General features: G+C 42.1%; 2 protein-coding genes across 2 annotated transcripts in view; both read right to left on the bottom strand.

The window, feature by feature from the left end:
• Positions 1 to 3652, bottom strand: part of KIAA1614 (KIAA1614 ortholog) — a 45425-nt gene extending 41773 nt beyond the window's left edge. Inside the window, exon 1 of the mRNA XM_066625851.1 lies at positions 3596 to 3652. Coding sequence (XP_066481948.1) covers positions 3596 to 3626 — 31 coding nt within the window. The 5' untranslated portion in view covers positions 3627 to 3652. The remainder of the gene's footprint in view (positions 1 to 3595) is intronic.
• A 7265-nt stretch (positions 3653 to 10917) lies between these two features.
• XPR1 (xenotropic and polytropic retrovirus receptor 1) overlaps positions 10918 to 20538 on the bottom strand; it is a 129828-nt gene continuing 120207 nt past the window's right edge. The window contains exons 14-15 of the mRNA XM_066624007.1: positions 18169 to 18390; positions 10918 to 17008 (exon numbers count right to left, since the gene is read on the bottom strand). Of these exons, the coding sequence (XP_066480104.1) occupies positions 16948 to 17008; positions 18169 to 18390 (283 nt within the window). The 3' untranslated portion in view covers positions 10918 to 16947. The remainder of the gene's footprint in view (positions 17009 to 18168; positions 18391 to 20538) is intronic.

Genomic DNA, 20538 nt, shown 5'->3' with positions numbered 1-20538 from the left:
CAGCGTAAAACCTTTCAAGAAACCTGAAAATCTTACTTCAGCAAACCTTCAAGCTATCCTCTTCCCTGCTGAGCTCCAGCCACGAGGGTACAGGGAGGGACAATTCTCAGCACCTGAGGCCCCACAGTCAGCAGACAATTTGCAAAAGCTCTCTGATCCACACACCAAGTCATTAAGCAAATCTGCACATTTTCAATGCTAAATCCCTGGGAGAGGGGGAAAGCAAAGCTGTTGCATCCCAACAGGAATGCTATGCTACTACATATTAAACCTCTTTGTACATCTTTCCCCTGCCTATCCCTTGTAGTTCTCAATTACTTCAGCCATCTCCAGCAGTGATGGCTTTACATTCTCTATAACATGCTTGAGACATCTGTAACAAATTCTGATTGCAAGATGAGAATGACTGATGGGGTTGGTTGGGTGGGAAAAAAGAAGTGGCATTATGTGTTAATTTCCTATTTGCTACCATATTAGGTTGTTACAGTTGTGAAAAACAGACCAGTGTAACAAAAGGAATACCGTGCCCATGGCAACAGGTACTTTCAGCCTCTCTTCAAGGCATTCAAGAGAATATTTTCCCCCCTCTCTTTTGAAATACACTACTTCCCAACATATCTATGGTTGAGGAATAGAATAGGGCAGCAAACAATATGCTTGGTGCATAGAATCTATACAGTACTAGGGTACACCTAAGTTTCAATTCACATGGTGGACCCCCCATTTATGCAGGAGAGAAACATGCATATTTGGGTGGTGATAGACCTAAATATTGCCTTGCTGGATGAGACTGGGCTCCATCTAGTTGAGAATGCTAACTATGACCAGCCAGATGCAGCTAAGATGCCTCCAAAGCCATCAAGGCCTTTCCCAGTTTGTGCTCAGGATATGGTACCAAAAGTGTAGTGCCTCCAAACATGAACTGAAGATTGGGCAGTCAATGTGTGAAACAACACTTTAACAGTCATTTTGAAATGCCATATGCAGTTGTGAAGACCAAAAGACAGCTCCAAAGCAAGAGGAATTACAGATTTCTGGCAATGAACTATTGTACCACCTTGCAATAGTAAAATGTTGAAAGGTGCAGGCAGTCCGTCACCAAACACTCAAACTGTGAGTGATAAAAAGCTTACTAAGCCAACTAAAGAGCCAGTGTGCAAAGGGACACACTGCGTAAGAGAAACGTTGTGCTTCACTGTTTGAAATAAGCGTTAAGAATGCAAGTGAACGTTATGTGTTTATGGCCCAAATGTAATCACCCAAACACTTAAAGAGAAGAAATATGGCTGATAGTAGCAGAACAATGATTGAAGACATCATACTGTATAACGTTCAAGGAATTGACAGTGGAAAAAGGGACAATGAGTTCCACTTGTCAGAAGACTTGGGTGTAGGAACTACTTATACGTTTCTTTAGAGCAGGGGTGTCCAGACATTTTGGCAGAAGGGCCACATCATCTCTCTGACACTGTCGGGGCCCAGAAAAAAAGAATTAATTTACCATTTAAAATTTGAGTAAATTTACATAAATGAATATATTAGAGATGGAATTTATATGAATGATTGAAGGTCTTGCAGTAGCTCAAGGCCTATAAAAGGCCTTGCACAAAGTAAGGCCAGCCTTTCCTTGCTGCCACTGCTGCATCACAGATGTGAAACAACAAGTAGTGGAGGGAGTCCTTGTCCGACAGCTCAGGTGAGAGGTTGAACAGTCCTCTTGCTAAGAGCAGTTGCGTCGGGCCAGCATGGGCTCTAGCAAGTCTCTGGAGGCTCAGAGGCTCATTGGAGACTGAGGGGCTCCCCAAGGGCCTGATTGGGAGCCCCCAAGGGCCGCAAGTGGCCACCGGGCCGGGGTGTGGGCACCCCTGCTTTAGAGTGTCATGTTCCCACACTGTTTAAACCACTGGCATAGATTTTCCCCTCATATCAAACAAATATCTTTGAAGCAAATTGGTTGAGTGAAGTTAGAAACCATACAATATTCTGGTTGTGTCAGTCATAACTATAATCAGTTAAGAATTAACATTATGCTGGCATAAATTCACCACTGATCCAGAACATAAATCTGTACTTCAACCCACCTTAGGCTGCAATCCTATTAACAGTTTCCTGAGAGTAAACTCCACTAAACACAACAGAATTTATTTCTGAGCAGACATGGATAGGATTGCATTATACATTTTACCTACACAGCCTTTCTGGTGAGAACTAAAGATCTGGAAGAGAAGTGTCAGGTTAAAGCAGCCCAGATTACTTCCAGTACAATGACAGAACAGGGACCTGTCACATCAATTACAAGGCCTAGACAATACTGTATAGCCACACAAATAGGAGTGTTACCCACTGGCCACAAGACCCTAAATCCTGGGCTACAAGAAGGTAGGTCTGATTGCTTATGAATCAAAAGTGGCTAAGAAGATTATTAACAGTTCTATCCTATCCTTCGATTAAAAGCTTGGTGCAGCCGCACCAAAAACTGGCATGCTGTATCCAGTGGGGGGGAGGGGGAGGTCAGGATGCTCCAGGAGAGAAAGAAGATTTAAATTCCCTTACCCATATATAAGCCTCCTATTCTCCAATGGGCCTTCTTGGACTTGCACTAGCAATTTCTCTCAAGCAAGTGCAAGGAGAGAAAGGAAGTGGAGAAGCTCCTGCATGTGCCATCACCGCCGAATCTGCACTCTCCTGCAGCCTCCCCAACACTGTTACATCCCCTTCCTGCCCCTGTTCCACCGACCCCTCCTGCTGGCGGATGGAATGAGAGCCAACGACATGCACTGGAAGACTTCAGCCTTCCCCGGGCATCCCAGCACTGTGCTACTCAGTAGGCTGCCAGAAAGCACTTTACGGTACTTTTGCAGCAGTCTCCACCAGTGGAACACACATTCTTGGATCAAGAAAGATACTTGGAAAAACAATCACAGCTACCAGCTTAATGATACGTTTAGCTGAAAGACAGGCAAAACACACACACATTCCGGCAAACAACTCAGGTAGATTCCATATGCAAGTAAATTGCTGAACCGACATTGGTGTTGGCCAGATTATGGCCATGGTCAGTTTAATGACAATGGTCAGTTTAAAACATGGAGTGGGCTGAAATGTTGACTCTGGGTCCAGTCCATAAATCCTTTCAACATCATGCGAGGTGCCTCCCAGGGCCAGCTCTAAAGACTGGGCATTTGCCTGGGCCCCTAGTACTGGTTGTCCCTTTTCACAGAGAGCTATAAGAAGCCAAGGCACACAGAGTTCTTGGTTTCCGTACACCATCTCGTTCAGGGTAAATAGCCCACTGAGATGTCTTGCTAAAGGCCTTCAGCATCCTGGAGCTGGAACGTTCGCTTCCCATTCCCTTTGCATCCACTCAGCCCCTATTCTTGCTAGCAGAAAAGGTTTACAAGTATTTAAAAGAGTGCATGCGTTCAAAGTGAGTCACATTTTGTGCATGTGTCATTCTATGAGACCAACAATTTTATCCTGTGAAAAAAGACAAATTAACGGATACATACCAAGATTTCTCCGATCAGCAGCAGCCCTGCTTCTGTGAGAGAAAAAGGAAAATGGGTTTGAGGACCTGAACACCTTTGAAACTTACTCTGCTGGGAAGAGATTCCTTCTAGAGCCATCAATGCCAGAAAAGTTTGTGGAGATTTCAGCCAAAGATACAGATTGGGCCTGCAGTCCCAATCTTTCAGAAGCAAGATCTTGAGAAGACAGCTATTTAAGCTTCATTAATTCTTGGCTGAGTATAGAGACCGACGTTATTCCAGATGGCTCTTTCCAGCTGCCTTCAAGTCAGAGTCACCTTTTCCTCACTCAAAGCAAGACTGCGAAGCAAACAATGTTTTCCCCACCTCCTTGTGACCCAGAAGGAGGCAGTTCATATTTTTTACTGTTCTAAAAAACTCCGTTTATGAAACTGGAAGGCTGCCCTGAAGAGCAAAGCAACAAATCTATAAAAGCAGGGAAGCGCCAAGATGCCAGTGCTCAGGCCGGATCTCAAGCCGCATGAGATGCGCAGCTGTGGAAGTCCAAGAGGGCCCAGTTAGGCCTCAGCCTGTCTTCAGGAAAAGCAAACTTTCCTGCAAAGGATTTCCAAGCGCCACACCCCTGGAAAGGAGCTAGACACAAAAAAAGAGGGGAAGAGGCGGGAGAAAAATCCCTCTGCTCAAGTTGGAACTATTTGTCTTCGCAGCAGTGTGACCTCTCCTTCCTCTCCCCACAACCCTCCCTTCTTCCTCTGGCCTGCCTCTGCCTTCTCCACTCAGCCAGCTGTGTGTATGCAAAATGCTTGCCTTGGGAGCTGGAACTGGCCTCATGCTTGCTGGATCTGCATACCAAGGAATCCAACCAAAAATCACTCATATTAACCACAAGAACAGGCCGCCACAGAAGCTGCACCGTGCTTAGAGGGCCCATAGGGTTGCCATGACTACAAACCAGCACAGCCATACAGGGGGAGGCTGGGGGGATGGAAAAGAAAGAAGGCCCCAATTTAACTGGGACAAACGCTATGAAAATACTCCTATTAGCGCAGCGTGTAACTCTACACCCTCCAGGCCACAGCACTCTCCAAGGCTGCAGGAAGGAAATCTTGAGAAAGGGATTGCGTGGAGGAGAGGGGAAGCGAGGCTGCCCCTGGCTACCATTCAGGAATGCCCTTTTGTTTAGTCTCCGTTTTTGGAGGCAGCTGGCTAGAATTTTAAACACTTTAAAATTTAAACACTTTCAAAGCTCTGAGAGGGTGACTTGTACCTGTAAAGGCAGCTTTTCCAGGGGTTTTGAGGATTTGAACGGAAGAAACTAGATTTTTAGCCCCTGAGATGTGCTTTCTTACAGATTTTTCAAGGCTGCACAACAGAGGCACCCAACTGGACTGATCAACAAATTTACAAAGTTCATAAATATCTATAATCTTCTAAGTGACAACACAAAAGTTTGATATCTTCATTTGTACTCACTAATTTTTGAAAATCCTTTAATGCAGTACAACTTTAACATGCTTCCAGATGATTCAAGGGGAATCTTCTGGAGTACAAGTTGCCAATTTTGGGCTAATAGCCCAGTACTTTAGAGGTACTACCCTCCCCACACCTGGCAGAAACAAGTGGGTCAGGAGCCCCAGGGAATCTGGCACATCAGGAGAACTATGTAAATGAAATCTGGAGAGTTAAGGGCAAACCTGCCACAGTACAGTTTGTGCCAGGATGTGTCCTGGAGTTGCCTGCCTTTTGGACACCTATGCTAGTTGTCAGATAGCATATACACAATGAACTGATGTTTGAAAGAAGCCCACTACTATTCCTCATTGCTACCAGTCATTTTATGAAGAATCTTCCATCTACTCCATAGCAAGGGAGCAGATGACAGTGAGTAAGGGTAAGTAGATGACAGTGAGTAAGGGAGTAAGAAGCAGTGACAACCAAAAGCTGCTGACCAGGATAATATTCTATACATTCTCACTCTGATACATGCTGAATTTAATACACAAAGTCCATGTTAAAATTCTCCGTTTTTTTATTTCCAAATCAAATTTTAAAATCCTATCTTTGAATTGTAGGATCGGAATTTGACATGTATGTGGGAAAGTGGTAATCAAATCCTGTTTTGATTTCATCCGTGGAATTCATACTAATCTCCTTCAGGAGTTGCTTCCTAAACACCTCAAATGCACAACAATTAGAGCATGCATACAAACATTTTATGTTCATGCCTGGCCAGAGATCCGACCACCCATCACATGCCACTGCAGTGCTATAGAGATTCTATTGCAAGAACTGTAGTAAGTGCTATAAGAGATTACCTAGTCTTCTGTTTCTGTAAAGTTACTGATTGCAGTCTAAGCACTAGTGCTCTTTCCAAAAGCGTCTTCAACCATGAGGCCATAAAGCATGCAGCTATGGTTAGATTGCAAGTGATATTACAGCACAGTAATATCCTATAAAACTAAATGGAGCAATTCAGGGCATTGGTAGTTGCATCCCAAGTACTTGGTAGCCTTCTGTGACCACCATAGGTGGAAATTTATCAAGTACATTTGAATTTTAAACATGTTTCATATACCTTATCTTGTAGACATCATTACAATCCTGTACAAAAGACCAGCATTACCCAATATTGTAGATGTGGCTGCAGGATTGTAGCTGGCCACACAGTGAGATCAGAGTTATGATACAAACCAAGGCCTTCCAGGTTCATAACTTAGCTTCTTTACCAATGTGCTAGAGCTTGTGTACAATTAGTATTGTTACTATGAATTCAGATACCAATACCTAGCTATCTAAAAAATTCATATGCCCTGCTAATTTCAAAACAGGATGTCATGTAGTTTAAAGCATTTGGATTAGGACATTCCTGTTACAACAGTTGAAAGCTATATGCTTCAGATATCAAACTGGGTACAGGGCTACAAGAACTCAACTACTGTGCAAACTATCATTTCATATCTGAAACCACCATGGGTATTAAGCATCTATTCAGGTTTTCAGTTTGCACGCACACTCTAACACTGTTTGCAATGACGGTTACTATCAGAGGTTACTATGACCTAATCTAGGTTGAAGAGTGCTTTAAGAAAAGAGCATTATTTTAATTATTAGTGACCTGGTTAGAGCAGAATATCAAGATTTTAAGCAACAGATTATAAAAACGGGCATTATTTTAATTATTAGTGACATGGTTAGAGCAGAATATCAAGATTTTAAGCAACAGATTATAAAAACGGGCAACTTTATTGCAGCAATGTGTTAAAGTCGGAGTGAGAAAAAGCACTCTAGAGATTATGCCCTGTGCAACTACAACATTTATGAATTTCACTTTTTGCACACACTGGAATCAACACAGCAACATATCCCTATATCTATATGTTCTTAAACTTTGTCACAGTGGACACCCCCAGGTTAAAAAAACAAAAGCAAATTATTCTTCATGACTTCCCAAAGGTAAGTCCAAAAGGTTCGGCAAATTTGTTCACTCTCATTTTCAGGGTAAGTAGAACAAGGAAGAGTATGATGATGTAAGGAGCAAGTCTTACCTCAGTATCTATCATGCAGCCATCCCACTTGAAACCAACAACAAGCAAGTTGACTGGAGCTGGGAATAGAAATGAAAATTTCACTACATGAAATGGAAATCTCGACTCTTCATTCTTGCGTTGTTTGTGGCACCCATCAGAACAGGACATCTGTCCCAAACTGCTGGTTTAAGCTGCAGCTTTTGATATTCGTGATTGGTTTCATAATCCTGATCAAAAAAGGAAATCACTAGGATTATGAAATTGTTTTAATCTGCCCCTGCTTCATACATAGCTGATTTTAGCGCACCAGGAATATGACACTGAATGCAGCCCATCAAGTTTGTCTTCTTAAAATGTTTCCCAAAGACTAACTTCTTCAGAGAAGTCCCAGCAAACAGTTTTAGAGAAATGAGGCCTGTCTAATTTTTTGTTTTCTTTTTTGGGGGGGGGGGGAGGGGAAGATTGCTAGCCACTGCAGTGGCAAAATGGAATGTTTCAATTTCCGGTACTCGGCCCAATTTGCAAATCTCATCAGGCTGAAGAAAACCAAGGATTGATTTGTCACTGGAATTTGTACAGGAGCTATTTTTGACAGAATACTTGCACTACAGCCCAGTGGGGAAAGATTATATTGTTTGCAGGGGGGGCCGCAGCGTACTAAGTTATCACTGACAGCTGGTTTGCCAGCCTTTTTTTTTTTTTAAATAAGGCAACAGTTCAGGCCTTCAGTGCCCAAGTGTCATCAAAATTCACAGTACAAGTCAGTGCTTATTGGTGTAGGGGATGTAAATGAAATCCAAACCCCATCCTTTGATTGCTTCTAGTTTTAGCCAAATCATGACCCTCCCATGGCCTTCTCAAAATTGTAGTTAATGGGGTCAGCATAAGAAAGGGAGGGTCTGGGGCTCCTCTACCACTGCTGCCACCACCACCACCCCATAATTCAAGCACTGACTGAAGACTAATGAAGTAGGCATCCTACAAGGTACAGGCCTGAAACTGTCCTATGAGCTGTATTGTTGATACTTCACAGTAGCTGCCTTAACAGGCAAGTCAGACTAGATCACTATTTTAAAAATTGGGTTTTATTTCCAAATAACATTAATGACAACACTGAACCAAATGCCCTTCTTTCTACATTGTATTTTATACTTTTTGAATGAATGCATTTACAATCAAATGTGCTTATTGTATTTTTCTATTTTTATAAACAAGATAAAAATTAGGCAATTCATGTTTTAAAATCTGCAGTATATTCAATTATCCAAATGAATAATTTATTTTCTCCCTATGCATTGAGAACAGTTTGCTGAAATTTGCTAATCTTCAACTATCCTCCTTGGAGCAGAGACAGCATAATGAATCATCAGGAGGAAGGTTCAGTGCCTTTAGGGTGAACGGGGAGGGGGAGTTGCTCTGGGGACCATGAATTGGGGGGTGTCAGAGAGTTCCTTTCAGAGGCCTTCTGAGGTGCAGGGAGAATGTGCACAGGCTCCCAAGGTCTCAGAACGCCTACTGGAGGCCTTAGAAAAGCATTTCTGGATTTTGCTAAAACTAGAAGTGCCTTTCTATGTCCTCCAGCAGGCCTTCTGAGGCCTGGGGAGATGTCCCTGTGCCTCAGACCACCTCCTGCACACCCCCAGGTGTGTTTTGGGCACCTCATCTCCAGGGGATGTTAAAAATTTTTTTGCCCCAGGTGCCAGATCATTTATCTAGGCCAGTGTTTCTCAAACAGTGGGTTGGGACCCACTAGGTGGGTTGTGAGCCAATTTCATGTGGGTCCCCATTCATTTCAATATTTTATTTTTAATATATTAGACTGGTATGTGACTGCATTTGGGGAAATGTTACAGATCTGTACTTTTAGCAGGCTGCTATGTATGTACTTTTAACAATAAGAGTCAACAGGACATACTCTTGGATAAGCGTAGGTAGAATTCCAACCTAGGATTGTCAAAAATGTTCCCGCTTGATGTCACTTCCGGTTATGACATCACTTCCAGTTGTTCCTGACAGATTCTCATTCTAAAATTGGGTTCCGATGCTAAAAGTTTGAGAACCACTGATCTAGGCCACTGTTCAAAGGTGAGAGTTGGAGACAGATCAGTCATGCGTAGCCCCTATTTATTTCAATTGGACTTGGGCAATAGAATGTCTAAGAAGATTGCATCTTATGTACATTAGTGGAAGATAGCTGCCACTTGGATTTTCTGTCTCAACTACCAAACGTTATTGGGCTGGCTCTCCAGAACCACTGGAGATAAGAGAAGCAAGTGCAAAGTGACCATTATATGTAGGAGGAGAGTGCTCCACCTAGTAGACCAGTTGTAATAAGCTACACACTGTACCTCCTAGTTTGGATCATACTGTTGTGTTGATCTCTCCCTTGTAACATATATAAAGTGTATTATGTATCCAACACTTGAGAACACAGGATCCAACTGCTTGTTCCATCACCATCCTGGTTTGTCTCCAATACTTGTCCCCTTTCTTCCTGCTTTTTGCATAAACTTTTTCTTGAGGAAAAGGTTGTTCTGCATTTGCAAGTGACACTTTAACCTTGCAGTCAGAATTGTTTTTAAGTAGTGCTAAGGACTATTCAACAGGTACTGTAAGCAAAGCCAGATTTAACAAACACTCAATTCTCAAATTTCAGTTCTCCAATGTGAACTTGTATGATGGATTTGCTAATCACATTCACATTTGGCATTCACATTCACACAAAGGCTTAGGTGAACATTTAAACGTGTGAAACAGATTTGATTTAAAGCCCAACCACCAATAAGAACTGCAAGCCCTTTGCAGTTTGCAGAGTTCCAGCAGTAGAAGAGCAGCAACGAGCTTTGTTTGCAAAGCTCTGGTTCTAACTTTGACAGATAGAAAGAAGAAAGAAAGATTAAACTTTTGGGGGCTATTACTGGGACAACATTGGCATGGGAAGTAACCATGTTCTTAGCCCACCCCCCACCCCCACCATATTGTGTTTCTGGGTCAAATGTACAGAGCAGCACAGAAAGGAGCCATGGGACAGCATGACCCAAGCCACTCACATAATGTAAGAACAGTCTTTGTTTAAACCCAAAGTCAAAAGTAACTAGCTTTTTCTCGTAGGACAAAAGACAATTTGTAATTTTGAGGTGAATGTTTTCTGTGCAAGGCCCTCTGAATTAATCATGTTGCAACACATCCATGTTCTGGTCCAAGTCCCATTCAGGGCAATAGGACTGTTATAGCAATCAATTTCTACTGTAGTTTCAACAATGAAATCATCATAGGGCACAATCCTGAGAACTACTTGGGCTGGCGCAAGTCCCTTGCACAGGCCCAGGAGGGTCGCAAAAGTGCCGTAAAGCATGTTTGCGCCTCCTTGAGAGTAAGCCATACCAGAGCACAGAGGTGTGCCGGCCTGCAGAGGCTAACACTAGCCTCTGTGCTGGCTTCCTCGGCAAGGCTTACATTAGCCCACCTGGGCTGACACAAGCCCCTGGATTGGGCAGGGAGGAGGTGCCCAGCCCTGGGGGTGGACAGGTGGGGAGCAGAAGGCGGGGCTGGGATCCAGCAGTTATGCTGGATCCCAACCCCTGTTCCTGGGGAGTTCGGTGTGGCTTCAAGTCGCTCTGCTCTCTTCGGACTTGTGCCACCTCAGGAAATGGTGCAAATCCGAGGAGACCCATTGGAACCAGGGCGCTTTACCCAGGGGTAAGGGGAAAAGTTTCCCCTTTTGTCTCTGGCTAAGCCGCTTTGGGCCCCTATCCTGCGCTGGATACAGCGCAAGCCTCTTGGCTTGCCTGTTCCTGCGCAGGGTAGGATTGCACCCATAGTTGCATACCAGGGAGCCAGACACACATGAAGTTCAAAGCCACAACACAGACACCAAGTCATTGGAAAACAAAGCTTGTAATAATGAAAAAAGACAGAATATACCAACCACTTTTTTTTCCTTTTAAAAACACAAACCACATTAACTTTTTTATACAACCATCTAAGAACTATGAAACAGTACCACATTGTGCATTTTTAAAGTCTACTTATCAAGAAAGTTAATTCCACACTTCAGAAAAATTCTTATATCCATTGGGGAGGGGACGGAGAAAGCTAATAGCGCAGTCACGGATAACATGAGTCGAAGCAAGCGGCAAGTCTTTGTCCTCACCTTTTCCACTGAGCCACTGGAGGAGTGGAGAAGGAGATAGAGAAAGGAATAAAGTAAAAAGCACCCACAAGAGGACTAAATCACATTCCATAGTTACTTTTGACATCTATAGCTCAGAGCTTCATAGTATATAACCATCATTTTTGGACCAACACACTGGAAGGGTGGGATGAATAGGAATGATGAAGAGGTCAAATACAGCAGTACGGCAGGTATATTTATGAAACGGAAAATTCATTGCCATCTCCAACCACCATCAGAAGAATCTACGCAATATGAAGTTGAAAGCTCAACAGGTTGGAAAGAGTGGCAAAAGATTTCACCTTTTAGCTTGTACAAACTCAAGAGGAATTACATTTCATGGCCCAATTATAATCCCTGTTGCTCCCTTTCCCCTCAACAGCAGTTAAAAAAGCAGAAGGGCTTCTACAGGCATCTGGAACTAAAGACTTGCAGCACGATTTACCCAAGTACACACCTTTAACCAGAAACGTTAAGAGTTCTTTTGACACTTTGGTTTATCTGTCATTTTATGGCATTACTAGAGCAAGTACATTACAGCTCTGCTGGCCTATAACAATTTGGTCACGTCGTAGGCCAAATTTATACTTTGTCCAAATCCTTGCAAACCATCTCAGACTTGTCACTTTGGTGTGGAGAGAGCAAAGAAAAAGTGACACAAAAATGCTGACTAGAGATACATTAGCAGCATAAGCCTTCCCCTTCTGACCTAAGAAAATATTTTTTCTTCTCCTTTCTATAGCCAGAGGAACCAAAAATTCCAATATTTACTTAGCTGCCTGATCCAACTTTGCTTCTACAAAGCATTACCTGATGTTCTGATAAGCTAGCGTGTCTATTTTATCTAGGCACGCACAGCACAATTGTTTAATTGACTTGGATGCCAACTTCAGTATCTACCAAGCAATATCCAAAGAAAGTGAATTCTGATTAAGTACCATTGAAATCAATGGGACCTTTACTTAGTACTAGTAAAGTACTAGTCAATTGAACTAGTACTTCATTTATGTCCACAGTGCTTAGTAAGGAGTCACTTTCTTTGTATACAACCCTCTACCAGGGATCAAAAATCCTGCTGAGCATACCCAACAACCATTATCAAGAGACAAGAAGTCAGCAGGGGCCTACAACCAGTTATTTCAATTCATGCTTTAAATAACTGGAAATAATAACTGGAAATAATTTCTTCCTCCTTACTCTTGGAGAAGGGGATTGTTACATGGGTACCTATATTACCATATTGAACAAATATATCTATCCCTACTGAACTCTCCCTTCCTCATTCTAGAATTATGAAAAATTATGATCTGCAGGGAAAATGCTTTCATAGGATGGAAACATGTGCCAATGAAAATAAAAAGGCATTTGGATTGAAGCTGAACCTTGTGTTCCTTTTTAGAAAGACTGGGGAAAACCCATCAGTGGATTTCCAATCTCCTTTTGGGGAACCCTATTGCTGAGGAACTCCTGCATGCTGCATTGCATTCTGGAGCATATTCCAGAGTATATAGTCTGTTTGAACAGGTTGCTGGCCAGGATTGTAGGTCCTCACTGCTGTTTCATATAGATATGTCCAATTTTATAGGGAGCTGTGTATTGCAGAAGGTCAGTGTTGGTTGGATGAACTTTTGTTCAAGGGAGGATGTCAGGTCAACATCATGAAGGAAGGACAAAAAATAGCAATGTTCCTTCGAATTCAGATAAGACACAAGAAGGGGGGTGTCTTTTTAAAAATAATGAAAAAATAGTAAAATGCGTGTGCCTTCTGACAGAAGATTTTCTACAATTTTCTTGGCAGGCAGAGGGAAAAATCAAATGTCTTGCTTTCATCTAAGTCACATATAATGTACAACTTTCTCCATCACATCTGCGCCAATTGCAAAGGGAGGAAGCATAATCTTAGGTGGTGTTGAACAGGATCATAGTTGAAAGCGGTTTTCAGAGGCATTGTTCACTATGATGTTCACTTCAATATTTTTCCTCGGTCACCTCAAGTAATACAGGTTTTCAATACAATTAAAATCCATTTACCAGAGATGAAAGTTGGATGAGTATACATACTACAAACACCAGTCTTTCACACTATGTGCAGTTCAGTCAAAAACTACTGCCAATTTCCAATCAAAGATAGATAAACTCTTCTCTTGCACTCACTTTGGGAATACAAGAGCAGTATCCAGGACACAGATTTCAGGAGTCTGAATGACTAACTTCTACACCGATGAATCAGGAACTCATTTCTTATTCACAATGAGATCAGTGTGCTTCATATCAGGTCTTGATCTGAACATAAAACTCTCAACCTTGGTGAGACATGCAAGTCTCTACTTCATAAAGTAGGAATCATTCATACAGTGAAACACCTATTCTTTTGAAGTCCACAGGTGTGTTAGGCAACCCAATACCCAAGGTTTTATAGCAGCTAACACACTGGAGACGATCACATTTCAAAATTACAAGACCTGCCACACTAAGCACCAAGAGAAATCTTGGGAATTTTTTTTGTTTGTTTTGCATGTTTTTCTAACATACAGTACATCCAAATCAAAGTTGTCAGTGTATGGCCAATAAAAGATAGTCAAGTTCCCATGACACAAAGTCTAAACTCAGGAGCATTTTCAGTGCTGTCAAAGGAATTAAATGTTTAGGTTGAAAAAATAGCTTTTTACAGAGTCCTACTAGTATAAAAGTAGCAATGCTTTCTGTAGTATGTACACACATCCCTATCATGGTAAGCAAGACTTTGGTAAGTACATTTTCTCAGACTTTTTTAAAGCTTCAAAAACCTGGCTAAGCAAATTTTGCAGAGGGTACAGGGATTTCCCCCACTCCAACACCTCTGTATGTACAGAGATCTGTATATACAGAGACCAATGATGTCTCATCCTATTCTCAATTTTGCCAAGTTTTCAAACTGTGTGTAGCCTTAGTTTTTTGCTTTTTCCTGCGTGAGCCAAAGCCAGTACTTCTTGGGTAGAAGACGTTATGGGTGACACATGATTTTTTTTCAGATTGGTACTCCATGGCTCAGCTGATGCTTTTTCCATAACATTCATTTAAAAAAAAAAATTTACAGGTAGTTCCATTATTCTCTGACTGCTACTGGTAACTATCAATTTGTCACCAAATATAATATTGCTTGTAAAATCTATTTGAAGAATAAAAATCAAACAAAACTCCTTGGTATGGAAGAACTGGGAGCAAAGCAAAAACGCTTGAATTTTTTGAAGCATTTCTTAATTGTAGACATCATGCCCTAGATTTACCTGCTGTTGCCCACGCAAGAAGCATAGCCGAGTTGGAACCAGAGAAAGACTTCTGGGCCCAAAACAGGAGATATGTAGGATTTTAAACAAATCAATTCTTTTCCTCCTACTGGAACAATCTTGTGCTGGAATACTAAATAGCTCCTGTCATAGGACTGACGGACAAACACCATATAGCTCCAAATTCTCTGCCATGGTACCATTATCAAAATGCCACATTTCCCCTTATATGCTCAAATCTCAGTGATTTGTGTGGAATAATTTCCCAGCTGCTAAAAGCCTCTTGACTACTTAAAGCACAATATGAGTGACTGATCCAAAAGATTCGCTTCGTGGCTGTCTGGCCTACCAAGCAGGCCCTGATTTGCAATCACTGTTTCACTCTGTTTAGGAACAACAAATATGAAGTTAAGATTCCAGTTCCTCTGGACTACGGGCACATTATGCATACTGGGTTTTTAGGGAAACGACACAGTTGCCCTGTAGAATAAACCTTGTGAATGATCAGGAAGGTTAAATATATAGGGGTATAAATAAGATCACAATTATAAACTTAGAACAAGGGAAAGTAGTTAAGGAGGAACTCTCAATGTTTAAAAGTGTGCCTCTGCAATTCCAAGGGAACTCCACAGGAGAAAGGAACTAGCAATAAATTATCACCTAAAAAGGCTAAAAGACACACCACAGTCCCTGCTCTGGAGTCTTGGATTAGAGGCAGAATTCAAGAAATTTGATGTAGTGTCTCCCAGAATATGATGTTAGCTTTACACATGTACATGTTGTGTAACAGAGAACAAATAAAGAGAGTTCATTTGCTAACACTGAGCACAAATGCTAGGCATACACAACACAAGCTTGCAACTACAAAGGGTGGGAATGATCACCTTAGACATTCATGCTGCTCTATCCTATGGGTTTCTGGAGGCCAACATGGATTTTTAAAAAAAGAATTATCAAGCTGGAAACTTTCTACAGAATTTGCTAAATTGTATGGCCATTGTCTACCCTATATCTGATTAGGCAATGTCACCCATAATGCTTGCAAAATTCAGACCTAGCACTACAGAGGAAAGTTAGGATATAGGATAGGCTAAAAAAGAAAGAAACAAAAGCGAACCTGAGGATGTTCTTGGCCAGTGATTGTCAGACAAGTCTTTGCCAATGTCTGGCAAAAAGTTTTGCTTTTTTTATTTAAAAAACAAATAATTAAAAAGCCCTTTCTAATGCAATACCTACGTCTTCAGTCTTTGGAGACTATATAACCTCCACCTTGACAAGCTCTGGAGTATCTCCCTGACCCCCATATGGGTTGTTGTCAATCCATATTCCCAACAAGGCAGACCATTCTTTTACTTAATTCCAAGTTTTTCTCTATTATCTAGCTGAAGAAAATGGAATGATGCAGGAGCTCCCCTATTTTTAAAAAAGAGATAGATGGATACCCTTGAGACTCAGCTCGTTAAAACAAAAGTCATTCTTAATGTACAAACTAAAGCTCTTTTTTGCATGGATATCTAGAAAACTGCACAGGATCAGCTACAACTAACCTTTCTTTTCCAGAAATCTAAAGGTCATTTGTATTATTTCTGCACAGTAACATTTGTCTAAAAAAGAAAAGAGACACATACAAGGGTGATCTGGCTAAGAAAGACACACAGGTTTCTGGAGGACCTTCACCAAGAGAAACTTTGGTTTAAAGTAAATCAAAGAAGAAAAATAAGCCAGGTCAAACTGGTATAAGTTCTCTCATCAAAGAGGTATTTTAACAGGCTTAAGCTTGCAGCAAGTGAAATTCAGGATCTACATCCCCTTCTCCCCACCTCTTGCCTTGTTTTTTTCTCAAGAGTTACCACCTTCACTGCACAGGACTCAAAAACTGTTCTCATATGGTTGTTATCATAAATAATGTGAAAACTATGTGCAACAAATACATCTTATTTCAAAAAAAGAAAGTTACATCAAATTAAAAAGTAGCTTCATGAATGAAGGTACTGCTCTAAGTGCACTTTCCTGGTAAGTGCAGCCAGTGCCTTGGCGCTGGATATGAAGGAAGAAACCAAAAACAAGAGAGCGAGCCAGAGTTAAAAATGCAGGTCCAGTTTCAACCAGTCAAAACTGGACCAAGTTAATTCTTGGAAGAGTCCCCTTAGGGAGTCCCTACGATGCTTGTTCTTCATCCAGATTAAATGTCCTTGTAGAGATTGTAAACAATCTTTAAGACAGTTCTTTCCTTAAGTGTCCCTCTGATTGGCAAAATGAAGTTACATTTTTTTTTTAATTTTAAAAAGAAATAAAATTAAAACCAGAAGAAAATAAAACACAGTGAGCTTGTTGGAGTCCATAGGATCCGGTCCGGAAGAGCTCAGAAAGTGTGTTCAGATTTTTCTCCTGTTTTCAGCTGGAACTATACCAGAGGTTGAGTTGGTTGGGGGAGGGAGAGGGTAGTAAAGCAAGAGAGAAAAAGGAATATGGAACTTGGCTCTGTGAATATTTCATGTGTTTGCTTCGTCATCTGTGTCTTCTATTAACACCTTGGTGTCACGAGCCTTGGACCTGGGGGGAACAAAAAAAGAAAGAAATACATTACTGAAGAGAAGGATCTGATGCAATGCTCAAGACACAGGAAGAAGACTTTGCTATCTGACATAATGATATTTGCCGTACTGGACATTAACAGTCCCCTAAGCCAGATAGCTGCTATTAGGAAAAGAAAAAAGCACATATGACAAACTATTTGAAATCAGGGGCTTATGTGATGCACTCCAGAAAATAAATTTCCTCCCAGTATATTGCCTATTGTATCCAAAAAATTCCACAGTTCATTAAAAATGGTAACGTTTCTATTCCTCACTGCTGATGTGCTCATCTTAACACATAAAACTGCTACACATAATCCCTGCTAACTGGGTAAGAGGCACTTTTTCAAGTAGGTGCGCCTCTTTTATTTAGCAAGGGGAGAGTGTAATTGGCCCTCCTCACCCCAGCATTGTCTTTTCTAGTGGCTGTCTACTGGTTAGTGTTTTTTTTGCATCTTTTTATATTTTGAACCCTTTTGGGACAGGGAGCCATTAGTTATTTGATTTTTCTCTGTAAACCGCTTTGTGAACTTTTTGTTAAAAAGCAATATATAAATACTGTTAACAACAACAACAATAAAAGCACTATCTTCTAAACGCCAAAAACTAGAAGCAAACTTCTCTAGAGTCCTAGAATTTCTCCAATATGCTAGCTTTCTAGATGTGAAAACCAGGTGCGTCCCAACAGAGTGTCATTCTTAAAAGTGGGTCCCGGAGCAAAAAAGTTTGGGAACCACTGCTTTATACACATATATTGCAAAAAGCAAGAGAAGCTACTGGTTATGGCCACTCAGGAAGAGAGACACAAAACAAGTCAGGAAAAAGAAGCTAGTAAGATTTAAATCTAAAACTAAACTGGGAAGGGCAAACCAAAAGTATTTAAACCAGGAACTGTATAGGTAACTGCTCTCCCTACTGGTGAGGGTGGACACATACATATTCACACCCCCGTTACTGCACAGATCTAGTTCCCACAAAAATATGATGTAAACAGAAATCAGCATGGAAGAGAAAGGGGTTTAAAAGATTCACTAGGTTTGCATGATCTATAATATTTGCCTAAACCTATAATAGTTTCATTTCTGGATGAAATTCTTGCCCAGAAAAGAATTCTGGGACAAAATAATGAGTACATACTGTGAAGCAAGACGTGGTCGATGCAAAGACACACTTTGGCTACGCTTCCAAACCCGGTTTTTCTGACGATTTCGGACACCATCCTCCTGGTCCATCATCTGTTCGAGCAGGGTCTGATCATCAGCATTTAGAGGTGCCACTGAGATGTCCCGGACAGCACGGAACTCACCACAGTTGTTCAGGTGCTCATTCTCCAATCGGAAGAAATTCCACACAAATCGCCTGAAGAGATGAAAATAAGTTACAAAAAACACTGCAGATAAAAGAGCTATCTCACAGTTGCTTAAAAAACTAATGCAAAGTAGGCTACAGTTGCAACGTCATCCACATAATAAAAACTCTTCCTTCTCCTGAGAAAAAGTAGAAGCAAAGGGCAAATTGCCAACACAGGAGAGCATGCTGAGAGATTACTCTTGATAGCCTCTTTTTCAATTAGCAAAACTACTTAAATGTGTCAGATGGCAGCCTAACCAACCAAGATTTCTAGTTTAGTGAGGCAATGTGGTGTTTGGTCAGGGAATGGGAAACCCAGGTCCTCGTTTAATCTTAAAATTTATTGGGAGGCCTTAGGTAAGTTACTAGTTCTCAGTCAAACATGACTTGCATGATCATTGCAGCAATAAAATAAATCCCATGTATGAACTCCTTAGAAGAAAAATGGAATCCAGGTACCAGGCTTGCAGATTAGTGTTCTAAAATGCTACAAGACTTTCTCAATATGCTAGAGCAGGGGTGTCAAACACAAGGCCCAGGGGCAGGATGTGGCCCGCTGAAACTTTTCATCTGGTCCTTGAGCTCTTAGCTGCTGAGTCGTGCTGAGGTGGCACTGCTGAAAGGGCAGCACACATGAAAATTGGGCCATGACTATATGCCTTTGGGGCATAAAACATGGGTGTGTCCCTGGTACAAGGAGCTCCAGGGTCTCAGGGAACAGGTCTGCTCCCTTGAAGCCTTGGTGGCTGACCTTGAAAAGCAGAGGCAGGCAGAGAGAGACCACAGGGTGACTTCCAGGAACATGCAGGCTCTGTCCCACCCTCAGGTGGGCAGCTCCACAGCTGCTGGGGTAGGAAGTCTCAGGGCTGGAGAATGTCACTCTGGGGAGGAGGAAAACGATCCCCTGGGGGGATCCTCTTCTTCAGGGGACAAGCCCATATCCAGTTGCACAAAGGATACTCCTCCGCGGGAGGGGGGTAGTGTGCGATTTGATTGTCAGGAACATAGAGAGGGAGGTCTGTGATGGATGCGAGGACCACATGATGACTTGCCTGCCTGGTGCGAAGGTTGCAGACAACACGTCTTATCTAGGCTGGTAGAGAGTGCCAGGGAGGAGGTAGCGGTTGTGGTGCATGTCAGCACCAACGACATGAGGAAATGTAGCTGGAAGGTCCTGGAGGCCCAATTTAGGCTGCTTGGTAGGAATCTCAAATTCAGGACCCAAAAGGTAGTGTTCTCAGAAGTGCTGCCTGTTGCACGCACAGGGCCAGCTAGGCAGGCCAAGATCAGGGGTCTCAATGCGTGGATGAGACGGTGGTGTAGGGAGGAGGGGTTTAGATTTGTTAGGCACTGGGGAACGTTTTGGGACAAGCGTGGCCTGTACAAGAGAGACAGGCTTTACTTGAACCAAAATGCAACCAGACTGTGGTGCATAATATTAAAAAGGTGGCAGAGCAGCTTTTAAACTGATCCCAGGGGAAAGCCAGCAGGAGCCGAGGGGCATCCGGTTTGAGACTCCTCATCCCTATGGAATGAGGACAGGGAGGTAAGAGAACAACAAGGCAGAGATAGAGTAGGAATTGGGAGTGGAAGCATGTAATAATCCATCCAGCAAAATGAGAGACAGCAAGGATAAAAGAGCAAATAAGCAGCCCATCTTGGGGGACTTTGTATACAACTGCTTTCATGCTAATGCCCGAAGTATCCAAGCAAAGATGGAAGATCTGGAATGTTTGGTGGCTAGGGACAACACTGATACAGTGGGCATAATGGAAACATGATGGAGTGTGGAGAATCTGTGGGATACCACAATCCCAGGTTATAAACTCTACAGGAGGAACAGAGAGGGGCATGCTGGTGGTGGGGTGGCCATCTATTTTAAAGAAGGGATGGAATCCTGCAAAGAGAGCATTTCGGAGACTATAGCATACCTCCAGTATTACATTGCTCCTTGAGCCTGGTAATTTAACCCACAGTGATTCTATGGTGGAGTCAGACCCACCTTCAGAAGGTGGGTCTGACTCCACCATAGAATCACTGTAGGTTTAAATTACCAGGCTCAAGGAGCAACGTAGTACTGGAGGTATGCTATAGTCCTCCAAACCAGAAACTGAAGAGGACCTTGAAATGAGGAAACAGATAAGGGAGGTGTCGAAG

The sequence above is a fragment of the Tiliqua scincoides genome, chromosome 4 (genome assembly GCF_035046505.1).
Source record: "Tiliqua scincoides isolate rTilSci1 chromosome 4, rTilSci1.hap2, whole genome shotgun sequence".
NCBI classification, from domain to species: domain Eukaryota; kingdom Metazoa; phylum Chordata; class Lepidosauria; order Squamata; family Scincidae; genus Tiliqua; species Tiliqua scincoides.
Note: the sequence above shows the minus strand (reverse complement) of the source record. Positions and strands in the feature narration are given on the sequence as shown.